We start from the raw sequence: 13153 nt of genomic DNA on the forward strand, positions 1-13153 counted from the left end.
TGGGCGCTGGCCGAGTGGCATTTGATGGTCGTAGTTCATTACTGCCCGGTTACTGCGTGAGTCTTTACTGCTAGGTCAATGGCTGGCGGTAAGGACTCGAACCCAAAATGGACACGCAGCAATTTTCATTTTGCCGCACGTCCATTTTTGGCAAAAATTTTAAAAAGGCGTTCTTTGCAGGCGCCCGCCTTGAAAAATTATTCTGCGCATGCCCAAAACATGCATCCACACTATCACAGACCATTTTTCAGCACGCCTTTGTAAAAGGGTCCCTTAGTATTAAAGAAGAACTGCCCTCTGACTTAGGGTACATGGCAGCTGTAAACTGCTCCTGCCTTTCTTGTCAGTCTTAATTTTGTTCTGTCCCATACTGTTATATGTTAAAGGCCCAAAGACTAAGGGAAAGTCAAGAGCTTCAGATGGAAGCAAAATTAAATATTGCTTTTGCTCCTTTCCTTGTAGGGGATCTGCCTGGGCTAACACCATTTCTCAGTTTACCTTGTCTGGTCTCCTGTTTTGTTATATTTATTTGAAAAAAATATACGTTGAAACCTGGGCAGGTACGTTTATATTCCAACTTCTGTAATTTTACTAAACCAAGTGTTTCTATATTTTTCTTTGTTTTTTGGGGGAACCATTTGTGTCGATTGCTGAGTACACAAAGGAGCTCATTTTAAAAGCATATCCACATGTAAATAGCAGGCTACACATGTAAATGGTGGTTTGAGAAATCAGCTATTTACATGTGGATATGGTTGGGATGCAAAGAATTCGAAAGGACATGTTTAGGGTGGGCTAAAAATTTATACATGCATTTCCCATTCTAGAATGGGAATCCCCTGGCTATGTCGGGTATGGATGAAGGCAATGCATCTTGAGTATCACCAAGAGATGTTCCTGGGGAGTGGGGGGTTATGTTTGAGTTTGTGGGAGTGATTTGTTTTTTTTTGGGGGGGGGGGGGGGTTAAAGAAGGGGGAGAGAGAATGTGACACAAGCACGTAGGACTTGATGCATTCTTCTGTTTCCTCTCTGGATAAGAATCAACTGGGGGGGGGGGGGGAAAGAAAGTGCTAGGAGTAAGTTTGGTGTTGAGAACTTGCTTTGTATTAACACTACGATGACTTGACATGCATTGTTAAGTTATATGGTTAAATGACTACATATAGGATAATTTGATATGATCAAATTAGCAAGTTTATAGCCATATAGGATAGCTATAGACTTGCTAATTTGATCATATCACATAACCAGTAAATGCAAGCTGAAATCAATTAATTATTACTAGAGCCACCGTGACTAATTTTAACACAGAAAGGAAAAGACTTCAGAAGCTCAGCTTAATTAATGCACTTTTTAGACTTTTGTCCAACAACTGAGCTGCTTCCTCGTGAGAAAAACCTCCCAATGCATCTAACCCATATAATAGTGAATTTTCTTCTTATCCCTCCATATTTTGCATATTGCTGTGCAAATTCCAATTTGCTGAGAGAGATACAAGTATTCAGCTTTCAGGGCAGTCAAGTTGGCAACAATTGATTGACAGCTTCTTGAAGAAAGAAAGTGAAATGGAAGCACCCTGTTGACAGAAGTCAACTTTAAAGCTAAGTTTTTATTTATTTTATTTACTTATTTGTTGCATTTGTATCCCACATTTTTCCCACCTATTTGCAGGTTCAATGTGGCTTACATTAATCCATCATGGCGATTGCCATTTCCGGAGTGAGTGATTAAAGATCATTATTGGCATAGTAGATTAAACAGTCAGGTATAAAGAGTTCATATTCGGAATTGGGGATAGGGTGGTGTTGCGTTAAAGTTCATTCATGGTAGAGTAGTCATTGGTAGTCTAGTATAGAGAGTTGGGTTTTATGTAGTTCAGGCTTGAGTTTCGTTGACTGGTAATTAAGCTGTATCATTGTGGTATGCCTTTTTGAACAGGTTGGTCTTCAGTAATCTTCGAAAGTTAGGTCGCGGATTTTTCTCACGGCAATTGGTAAGGCATTCCATAGCTGCGTGCTTATGTAGGGGAAGCTGGATGCATGTGTTAATTTATATTTTAGACCTTTGCAGCTAGGATAATGGAGATTCAGGAATGTGCGTGCTGATCTTTAGTGTTCCTGGGTGGTAAGTCAATGAGGTCTGATGTGTAGACTGGGGCCTCTCCATAAATGATTTTCTGAACCAGAGTGCAGATTTTGAATGTAATACGTTCTTTTAGATGGAGCCAATGTAATTTTTCTCTTAGGGGTGTGGCACTTTCATATTTAGGTTTTCCAAATACGAGTCTGGCTGCTGTGTTTTGGGCTGTTTGGAGCTTGTTGATGATTTGTTCTTTACATCTGGCATATAATGAGTTGCAGTAATCTAGGTGACTTAGCACCATTGATTATACTAGGTTGCGAAATATTTCCATTGGGAAGTAAGGTTTTACTCTTTTGAGTTTCCACATTGCTTGGTAGTGTTTTTCGCATGACTTTCTCGTGTGAAATTTCGGTCAATTGTAACTCCCAAGTATTTTCAGGCTATCTGAAACAGGAAGGGTGTGTTTTGGGGTGTTTATAGTGGTGGTTTTGTTTGTGTTATGTTGTGGTGATAGGATGAGGCATTGTGTTTTTTCTGCGTTTTTCTGTGTTAAGTTTTAATTGAAATGCGTCAGCCGAAGCTGTGATTAATTTCATTAGTGATTTCTTGTAGATCTTTTTTGAACGGGATGTAGATCGTGACATCATCTGCGTAGATGTATGGATTGAGGCCTTGGTTGGATAATGATTTGGCCAGAGGTATCATCCTTAGGTTGAAAAGGGTCGGTGAGAGCGGTGATCCTTGGGGTACTCCACATTCTGGTTTCCATGGTGTTGATGTATTCGAATTAGATATCACTTGGTATGTTCTTGCGATTAGGAAGCCTTTGAACCAGCTGAGAATGTTTCCTCCAATCTCGAAGTACTCTAGGATGTTTAATAATATTATATGGCTTACCATGTCGAACGCGCTGGACATGTCAAATTGTAGGAGAAATATGCTGTTGCCAGTTGCAATTACTTGTTTGAATTTGGTTATGATTAGTACTGTTTCGGTGCTGTGGTTGGATCGAAATCTTGATTGGGATTCATGTAATATTGAGAATTTGTTTAAGTAGTTGGTAAGTTGTTTAGTTACCATGCTTTCCGTTAGTTTGGTTGTCAGAGGGATAGATGCTACCGGGCGGTAGTTGGTTATATCACTTTTTTTTTCTTTGAATCCTTAGGTATTGAGGTTAGTAGAATGTTTCCTTTGTCTTTTGAGAAGAGTCCGTGTTGCAACATATAGTTCAGGTGCGTCGTGAGGTCTGTTGTGAATTGTTGAGGGGCAAATTTTATTAGGTTATTGGGACAGATGTCCAGTTTGCATTGGGACTTGGTGAACCTGTTGATCACTTGGGAAATAGTGTCGTCGGTAAGTATGGCGAAGTTTGTCCAAATTTGGTCTGCTGGATATTCATCAGGTGCTGGGTCCAGACAATCAATGAATTGTTCATGATCGGTGGTATTGAGTGGTATAGTAAGTCGTAGCTTTATGATTTTGTCATTGAAGTATTTAGCAAGGTTGTCTGCTGATGGAGTTTCTGTGTTGGTTGTAATAACCGGTGTGGTATCTATTAATTTGTTGACGAGTTGGAAGAGTTTATGCATGTCTTTGTAGTCTGGCCCTATTTTAGTTTTCTAGTATGATCTTTGGTTTGATTGTATATTTATATTTTCTTTGTGTTGATTTCCATGCGTTGAATGTAAGATCATCTTTCTTTTTGTTCCTTGCTTGTTCAAGCCTCCTAACTAGTGTTTTTAGTTTTTTTTAGTTCTTCATTGAACCATAGTATTGAGTTGTATCTTCGTGAGGTTCTAGTTTGTAGTGGTGCAATGTTGTCTAGTATACTTCTGCATCTGTTGTCCCATTCTTGGAGATAGTGTTTCGAGTCTGTATGTGCTGTCCATTCATTCTTATAGATTTGTTGCCAAAATGTTTCAGCGTCAATTTGGCCTCTCGTGGTATAGGTTGAATGTTCTTGGTTGTGGTGTGGGGTTTTTTTTTCGCCATTGTAGGGATAGGTTTAATTCGTAGTGGTCTGACCATGGTATGTCTGTCCATTTTGTATCTGTTAATACAAGGTTTAAGTCAAAGGACAATTTGTATGTGAAGAGGTCAAGTGTGTGTGTCCTTTGACATGGGTTGTTTGCATATTTGGCCAATTAAGGTCCCATAGTTGGAGGAAGTCCTTGCATTCACGTGCGTTAGTTGAGTTAGGGTCTTCTAGGTGTAAGTTTATGTCCCCTATTATTAGTGAATTGGAGTTTAGATACACATATGCTCAATTATGAAATCCATGAAGTGAGGTTGCATTCATGCCAATTGCCTGGTGGTCTATAAAACAGGACAGCGTTTAGGTGATCGAGCAAGTTAGTGTGGTTGATCCTAACTGAGGCGATTTCAAGTAGGGGTGTTGGATTCGGCTGTTGTTATTACGGTGAAGTGGGATTTGTGGATTAAAGCTATGCCTCCTCCTCTTTTTTTCAATCCTTGTCCAGTGTGTGATTTTTGTAACCTGGAGGGCATAGATCTAAAATGATGGGGTCCTTAAGATCATGTATCCAGGTTTCACTAATAAATAGAAGGTTGAGATTGTCTGTCGTAATCCAGTCTGTTGTTGTTTTATTGACTACTGATCTGGCGTTAATGTATCCCACTTGAATTGTTCAGTTGGGTTTGAAGTTGTGTTAATTTTTATTAATTGTCTATTCTCATTGGGTCTGGGTTTGTTGTGTCCTTTCTTTCCATTGTGTTGGTTTTGTCCATGTGTGGTAAGTCTTCCGTTGTTTTGGTTGTTATTCTTTTGGTGAAGTGTATTATGTCTGGGTAATCTGCAGGGTATGTGTAATGTGGGTATAATGTTGGAATCTGTGAGAGGGGTGGCTAGTGTGTGGTGAATTAGGGATAGATTATTAGGAGCAGCTTGGCGGTATTCATATTGGCGTTTTGGTGTCAGTTTGGAGGTTGGTAAATACAGTTAGAGGATTGGGTGTGATATCCAAGGCGTAAAGGCTCCAATAGTCCTGGGCAACAGGTGATTGAACTCCTTTTTTGTTTGTTTTATTTTGTCTTAGGCACAGCAGAATCCATGCTGAGCCTTTTTTTTTTTTTTTGTAAATTGTAATTTTTATTTGCTCTCTGAGGCTGGCTGGGGTTTTGGAGCCCGTTGTTGCAGGTGACAAGGCTCTAGATGGAGTGCTGGAGAGATGAGAGATGCTGGGGTCTCAGGTTTTTTGAGCCCTGTTGTCTATGGCTGGCTGGTTCCGGGGCTTATGCGGCGGATGTGCCTCGTAGCTTGTCTCCTTTCCGATCCATGCTACATCGCTGTCTCGGCGACTCAGGACGCGGCCGGAGTCTTCCACATGGGTATACGCTTTCCGGGAGGCCACGTGGTTGGGCGTCTACGGGTCAGTAGGGCTTGGGTTCGGCCTGTTGCCGGTGAGTTTTTATTTTTTTTTTTTTTACAGGCTGACTCAACCTCGTTTCGACTGTTCCCTCTGTGCCCGCTTCTCCTCTCCCGTCTCGAATCTCTGCCCACCTGGATGGCTGTCCGATTGGGCCTCCAGGAGGCCACGTGATCCGGCAACTGTGGGTCGGTAGGGTCTGGGCTCATGAACGGTCTGCCTTTGGCGAACTTTCTCTGACTGACTCTGCCTCGGCTCGACCGCTTTCCTCCGCCCCGAGCACGGCGCCCGATCTGCTTTTCCTGTCCTGAGCCCTTCTTGCAGGAGGTTTTCCGATTGGGCCTCCGGGTATCGAACTGATCCGGGCAAGGCGATTGCAGGCAAGCTCACTCAGAGTCCGGTGTTCTGTCCCTGTCTACCGGCTCCCCTTCGGAGTTTGCCCAATGAGTGATTGTTCGGCTTGGGATCCTGTAGACTGATCCAGGAGGGTAGTTGGTCGGGGCCACACGCCTTGCCTCTCGGCAGGCAGCCAGGCACAGTTCCAGAACGGGGCTCCTGCTTGAATGTCTGTTCAAGGTGCCATCTTTATTAAGTCGCTATTCTGCTGTGAAAATCTGATTATTAAAACATTTGCCTTTGAAAATTCAATTGTTGATGAATGGTTAATATAGAGGGATAAGAAGAAAAATCACGGATTAGATGCATTGGGATGTTTTTCTGACTAATGAGGAAACAGCTCAGTTGTTGGACAAAAGTCTAAAAAGTGCATTAATTAAGCTGAGCTTCTGAAGTTTTTCCTCCTTCTGTTAGTCATGGTGATTCTAGTAATAGTTAGTGATATGGTTAAACGAGTCCTTCTTTATAACTTGTGCTCTTGTCCAGTACGGAATCAAATAGCTGGATCAAAATGACAAAATAACATTAATTCCTGCAAAACAAACAAATGACTAAAAAGCCTCAGTCAGGCCTTGTTACAAAACCTGGAAGTTATGTGTGAGTGTTTGTTTGGGGGGGGGGGGGGGGGCTCTCTTTGTCAGGTATAGCTGACCATTGGAGCCATCCAATACAGAGGTATAAAAAGAGTTACTGTTTCTTGTTTATCCAGGATGGTCTAGGGAATGTCTCCAGGAGTGGGGTGCATTTATTCAGTTGGCTGTTCCCAGCCTGCTCATGATGTGCATTGAATGGTGGACTTTTGAAATAGGAGGCTTTTTGGCAGGTTGGTTCCACTATATCCTGAATACCCACATGTTCTGTTTCAGAAACATTTTTTTTTCAAGTGACAATTTCATTTGCTACTTCTGCTGTTTTTCCAGGCATAGTGAGTGTGGTTGAACTGGGAGCTCAGGCTATAATGCTGCAACTGGCCACTGCAGCCTACATGGTACGTGCTTTTAGTCTATAACCCTTAATTTGTAAAAGCTCAGATTTATAAATTGTCCTCTGTTTCTTAACCAGCCAGGTGACCTTTATCATCGGTCTCTAAGATCCTTTAGACTGTCACAGCAGACCTCCAGTATTTGCAAGCATTCAAGTATTGCTAATGGACCTAGAAAAGGTCTCTCGAATAGTAGACCAGGGTAAAATCCACTTACTTGCGTTACCAGTTTTTTCTTTCCATGAAAAATATCCCTGTTCATGCTTAGAAGTCAAGGGGGCTTATTGTCCAGACCAGTGATTCCCAAACTTTTTTTTTCTATGGCGAAACCTCTAAAATATTTTTCATACACCAAGGAGCTACCTTTTCTGGAGCCACACGTAAGCCCCACCCCCCTCCCGGGCCTATTTTATTGTTGGTGGTCTAGAGGGGACAGAAGCAGTGCCCACTGAAAAAAATGGCTGCTGGAACCTCCCACAGCAGACTCGTAAGACTGCCACTGGAGGGCCCGACAGCCATTTTGAGATTGGAGCCAACATAGGTAGGAGCGATCCATAGTGTTTCATACTTATGTCAGTTCCAATCTCAAAATGGCTGCCAGGACCTTCAGTGGCAGTCTCGTGAGTCTGCTGCGGGAAGTCCTGGCAGGCATTTTGTCAGTGGAATGACATGGAAGAGAGTTTGTGGAACTCGGTTTGGTGATCACTGTTCCAGACAGATGAATATAGTCTCCTGGATGAATGGTAAGTTTCAGAGCTAGACAGTTCTTTTACGCTTGCTGGGAACCCTTATTTCCTGTAATGGTGAAGGTTTTGTGCCATCTCTACTCTTTCAGATGTTTCACCCATGGAGGTTCTTTCTGACCGGTCAGTCAGTGCCTGGACCTTCACTTCTAAACCAGGATAGCCCTGTGGACTATATTAACATAAAAATTACTGGTCCTGGCTTGTCAACTGTACTTTTGCAAGCCCTGAAGATAGAATAGGCATATGCACATTCTATGTGACTTTCTATTCTGTGTTGTATTTAAAAAATTTAATAGAAGAAAAATCTCCCAAAGACAGCAGACACTGAGATACTAGCCTAGAATGTTATACAGTCCTGAAGGTCCATTGTAAACAGAGTGCTTCATCCACCTTGTACACAAATCAGTTAGAAGGCAATTGGCAGCTGGAAATATTCTGCCTCCTTGCAAAAATTTCCAAATGAACCTTTTGCGTTTCTAAATGTCATGTACAGCGTTGCAGTAGACATTTATCTATAATGCCCTCGAGTAACTAGATGTAAAGAAAATCTGCACATTTCAACTATAAGCCTAACCTCTGTTATAAGATGTTTCATTACACTTAAGAATGCAGGAACAGCAGATTAGGAGTGCATAAACAGAATTTTATGCAGAGAAAAATTGTTATTGTGATACTATGTTCTTGGATGCACAAGGGCAATGTGTAGCTGGGCCTCTGAAACAAGCAGGTCTGTTCCAGTGACCTGCTAATGCCAGAATGACTTGAATCTGTTCTACACTGTCATGCCAAAGTGTGCCCTGCTTGGTTGAGACCAGCCTGTCTTTTAGGAGGAAAGGTAGTGCAGGTGCCATGTAAATAAATGGCCGAGATCAAGTAAGTGATGTGAACTGAGTTGAAGTAATTGTGCTGTGGTGCAGGTACCTCTTGGATTTGGTGTGGCTGCCAGCGTCCGAGTGGGGAATGCCCTGGGAGCTGGGAATGCTCAGCAAGCGAAGACCTCCTGTAAGGTTGCCATGATATGCACAGGTAAGGCATCTCTCCTATCTCTGTTCTGGCATCCGAATTCAGATCAAGAGCAGACAGCACCTTGGCTTCAGGCTTCATGAGCAGGTCTGGCTCGTAGGGTAAGCCAGAGTAATTTTTGACGTGTTCTCAAAGTGCATCTAGCCAGAAAACTTGGCAGGCATTCAGCAATGTAACTCTTCATAGATCCACATTTTTCTGTTTTGTAATTATTTAAGTGATTTTTACTTCTTACAGACACTTTTAATTCTTGCTCTTCATGCTTTAAAAAATGTATGTATGTTAAAAAAAAAAAAGTCATAAGAAAAGAATAGCCATACTGGATCAAAGCAATGGTCCATCTAGCCCAGTATCCTGCTTTCAGCAGTGGCCAATCCAAGTCAAAAGTACCTGTCAGAAACCCAGTTAGTAGCAACATTCTATGCTTTCAATCCCAGGGCAAGCAGTGGCTTCCCCATGTCCATCTCAATGACAGACTATGAACTTGTCCAAATCTTTTTTTAAAACCCAGGTATGCTCACTGCTATTACCACATCCTCTGGCAGCAAGTTCCAGAGCTTAACTATTCTTTGAGTGAAAAAATATTTCCTCCTATTTGTGTTAAAAGTATTTCCATGTAATTTCATTGAGTGTTCCCTGGTCTTTGTACTTTTTTTTTTAATTAACTTTAATCATTTATACAAGTTGCAAAAAAGATCATACTTGTTGAAACACAGAGAGAAATTAACATAAAGCAATCTTGAACCTAATTCGGCTCCAAAAGGTAACAATAGCTCTCTTTCTTAGACCACAATATATGTACAGAAAAGAGAGGAGTGGTTAGAAATAAAGAAACAAAAAGGAAATCCTCAAACAAAGGACAAAAATGTCCATTATAGTGGCTTAACATCTGATATTACCTTGTTATATCTTTATACCGCTTTTCCTATCTACGAAAATCTGCAATTGATTAGGATCATAGAAAATATACTTATTACCCATATATTTTACAACACATTTACAGGGATAGGCTAACAGAAATGTTGCACCCATCTCTCTCACTGGGCAATGTACTTTTTGAAAGAGTGAAAAATCGATTCACTTTTACCCGTTCTACACCACTTAGGATTTTGTAGACCTCAATCATATCTCCCCTTAGCTGTCTTTCTTTTTTCCAAGCTGAAACGCCCTATCCTCTTTAGCCTTTCCTCATTTATCATTTTGGTCGCCCTTTGAACCTTTTCTAATTCTGCTATATCTTTTATTGAAATACGGCGACCAAAATTGAATGCAATACTCAAAGGTGAGGTCACACCATGGAGCGCTACAGAGGCATTATAATAATCTTAGTCTTATTTTGCATCCCTTTCCTAATAATTTCTAGCATCTTGTTTGCTTTTTGTGGCTACTGCCACACACTGGGTAGAAGATTTCAGTGTATTGTTTACAATGACACCTTGATCTTTTTTTATTTTGAATGCTGACTCCTAAGGGATTGAAGTGATACACTTTTGGATTTTCCCAGGATAAGTACTGTGAAATAGTATGTATACTTGCAACTGATAACTCTTGTTAATGAGCGTTATATTCTGTATCTGTAAGTGTTATTGCTATATAAGGACTGCTTGGTCTATATTTATATTTCAACGTTTTATTGAAAACAGTACAAAAGAATTAGGTACTTCAACACAAATTTGTCTCAAAATACAAAAGTAAAATGGAACAACTTTACAATGACAGGCAAATACTCAATCTGTCTTCAAGTTATTTCCTTATTTTATCCCTCTTCCCACCCCTCCCTTACAATAGCGACTTTTCACCTGCAGCTCATTACTCCAACCACATAAACATCATTATCTCTAGTGGAGGAGTGGCCTAGTGGTTAGGGTGGTGGACTTGGGTCCTGAGGAACTGAGTTCTATTCCCGGCACAGGCAGCTCCTTGTGACTCTGGGCAAGTCACTTAACCCTCCATTGCCCCATGTAAGCCGCATTGAGCCTGCCATGAGTGGGAAAGCGTGGGGTACAAATGTAACAAAAATAAAATAGATACTATTGGAGATTCTACATGGAATGTTGCTACTATTGGAGATTCTGGAATGTTACTATTCCACTAGCAACATTCCATGTAGAAGGCTGCGCAGGCTTCTGTTTCTGTGAGTCTGACGTCCTGCACGTATGTGCAGGACGTCAGACTCACAGAAGCAGAAGCCTGTGCGGCCACATTGGTGATCTGCAAGGGCCGACCTCCACATGGTCCTGGAGAACTGCGTTCGATTCCCACTTCAGGCACAGGCAGCTCCTTGTGACTCTGGGCAAGTCACTTAACCCTCCATTGCCCCATGTAAGCCTGCCATGAGTGGGAAAGCGCGGGGTACAAATGTAACTAAAATTAAAAAAATTAAGTAATCACTATATTAATCTTGGTCTATATGTAATAGTGGAGGGTTTTTTTATGACTGATGATTATAGTGAGCCGCCCATATATTGAAGGCTTGCCTTACAAGTGTGTGTGTCTCTCTCTCTTGTTTGTTCACTGAGTTCTTTTTTTTTTTTCTCCACTTTTAGAACACTTGCAATCCTTCTGATACAGATTATCTATGTAGAATCTGTTATATTTTTTGGGGTGGTTTAAATTCTACTGATTCCTAGTGCGAGTGGTAATTGAAATCGCCCATTATTATGTTGAAAATCTTTTTTTTTTTTATTGAAACGTCAAAATCATAATATTCAACGGAGATAAAGATACAACTTACCACCCAACTCCTCCCCCCTCCATCCCTCCCTCAAGACAGTTCAAAGCTCAAGATTAAATATTTAACAAATAACCCTGTAATTCACAACATTTTCCTCTTTGATAGGATGATTGAAACATAGGTTTCAGTCAGATTTGCACACACTTGTAAGAATATCTTGAATAAGTATCATTTAAAAGATAAAAATGAAAGAAAGACTTGTGTTCATTGTTTTCCAGGATGTATTGTAATACTGATGGGCAGTTTAGTGGCAGCCCTGAAGGACGTGGTGGCATATATTTTCACCAGTGACAGGTAATCGGAAAACAGAAAAGTATGATGCACTTTAAAGTTCCCGGGTGATTCTTATTTCTTATTTCTTGTCCAGCAGCAAGAGGCACACCATTGAACAGTTGTTGCAACTTGTTGTAGTATGTGGGAAGTAAATAAGTGATGCTAGGTGGCAAAGGTTGAGGGATTTAAATATTCAGTTTTAATAAAATATGTTTTCTTGGTACTTTCAAGGTGAAATAGTGACTGTTTTTCACACAAGAATATATTCAGGGCCAAGTGTGTTTCCCTTTGGAATTGTAGAGCACCGAGGGCTTTTCAGCTTCTATGGTGCCAGTTGACATGCACAATGTCCCTGTTTGTACTTGGAGCAGCAGTTGGACTGGTCCCTGGAACAAATATTTACAAACTAGAACACCCCAGCTGTTGTAGAGCACCTCTAATTGAGGAACTGATAGCTGGGTGGTAATAAATTAGTACATGCTGTGTGACAGTATTATTTCTCCCATGTTTGGATTTCAAACTATTTGCCCAGAGCCCTTCTGCCGACTATGCAAGTGTTAACCATCCCGTGCTATAAGCAGGGCCATTTTACCAATGGGCAAAGGGGACGACTGTCACAGGCCCAGCTTAACAGGTGTCTCATAAGTAAAAGAGGCCCTGAGCACAGGACTCACTGCGGCCCAGCATCTTCCCTTCACCTGGTGCAGCCACTTCCCAGGAGTAAAAACCGGTGGAAAAGTGCATAGCTGCTGTTAGTCTGGGCTGTTGATGGCTCTGCTAGTCTTGCCCCTTCTGATGTTACTTCCTGTTTCTGAGGGGCAGGACTTGAGTCATCAGTGATGTGGATTGATGGCGGTTGTATGTCTTTGTCACTTTTTATTCTCCAGGAAGTATAGTAAGCTATGCTGCAGGATGGGGGGGGGGGGGGGGGGGGGGGGGGGTGAGAGGAGCACTGGGACCTGGATCAAGGGGAGGGGCTTATCCACAAAAGTTGATCCAGTGGCCCTGGCTTAAGAGGCATAGAGGCCCTTGTACTAAAGTGGTGTTGACACGGTGACATGAGAGCACATGCTAATTTGTACTTTAATTGCATGCTGTGTTAGGGGATGAGACCTGGGTAGGTTATGGCCGGAAAATGGGGTAGACTGCACATTGTAGTTAGCACATGGTACTGCATACTATCACAGTTCGCACAGGTGCACATACCACAAGACGATGTGATAAGTGAATGTGCGCTAATTGTGAATAGTTTTAATGTGCAGTAAAGAACTTTTCAGTGTCATAACTGTAGAGGATGTGCTGCGCACACCCCCAATAATCGCCACACAGCCTTTGCACTTACCACAGGTTAATATTTACCATAAATCATGACGGATGCAAAACTTTATTGCACTTTAAAAAAGTCAATTTGTAATAATATTGCTAGAAATTACCCACACTCCCCAGAATTATGTATGTGGTACCCAGAGTTGTGCACCCATTTTTGGGTGTGCTTCCAAGATTCTCACACAAATTGGATAATGAGCTTTG

General features: G+C 41.5%; 1 protein-coding gene across 1 annotated transcript in view; it reads left to right on the forward strand.

Moving 5' to 3' along the window:
* LOC115456688 (multidrug and toxin extrusion protein 2-like) overlaps positions 1-13153 on the forward strand; it is a 54848-nt gene that overhangs the window by 35949 nt on the left and 5746 nt on the right. Inside the window, exons 8-12 of the mRNA XM_030185927.1 lie at positions 463-560; positions 6575-6688; positions 6786-6853; positions 8511-8619; positions 11569-11644. Of these exons, the coding sequence (XP_030041787.1) occupies positions 463-560; positions 6575-6688; positions 6786-6853; positions 8511-8619; positions 11569-11644 (465 nt within the window). The remainder of the gene's footprint in view (positions 1-462; positions 561-6574; positions 6689-6785; positions 6854-8510; positions 8620-11568; positions 11645-13153) is intronic.

This window comes from Microcaecilia unicolor, chromosome 13 (genome assembly GCF_901765095.1).
Source record: "Microcaecilia unicolor chromosome 13, aMicUni1.1, whole genome shotgun sequence".
In the NCBI taxonomy this organism is placed as follows: Eukaryota; Metazoa; Chordata; class Amphibia; order Gymnophiona; family Siphonopidae; genus Microcaecilia; species Microcaecilia unicolor.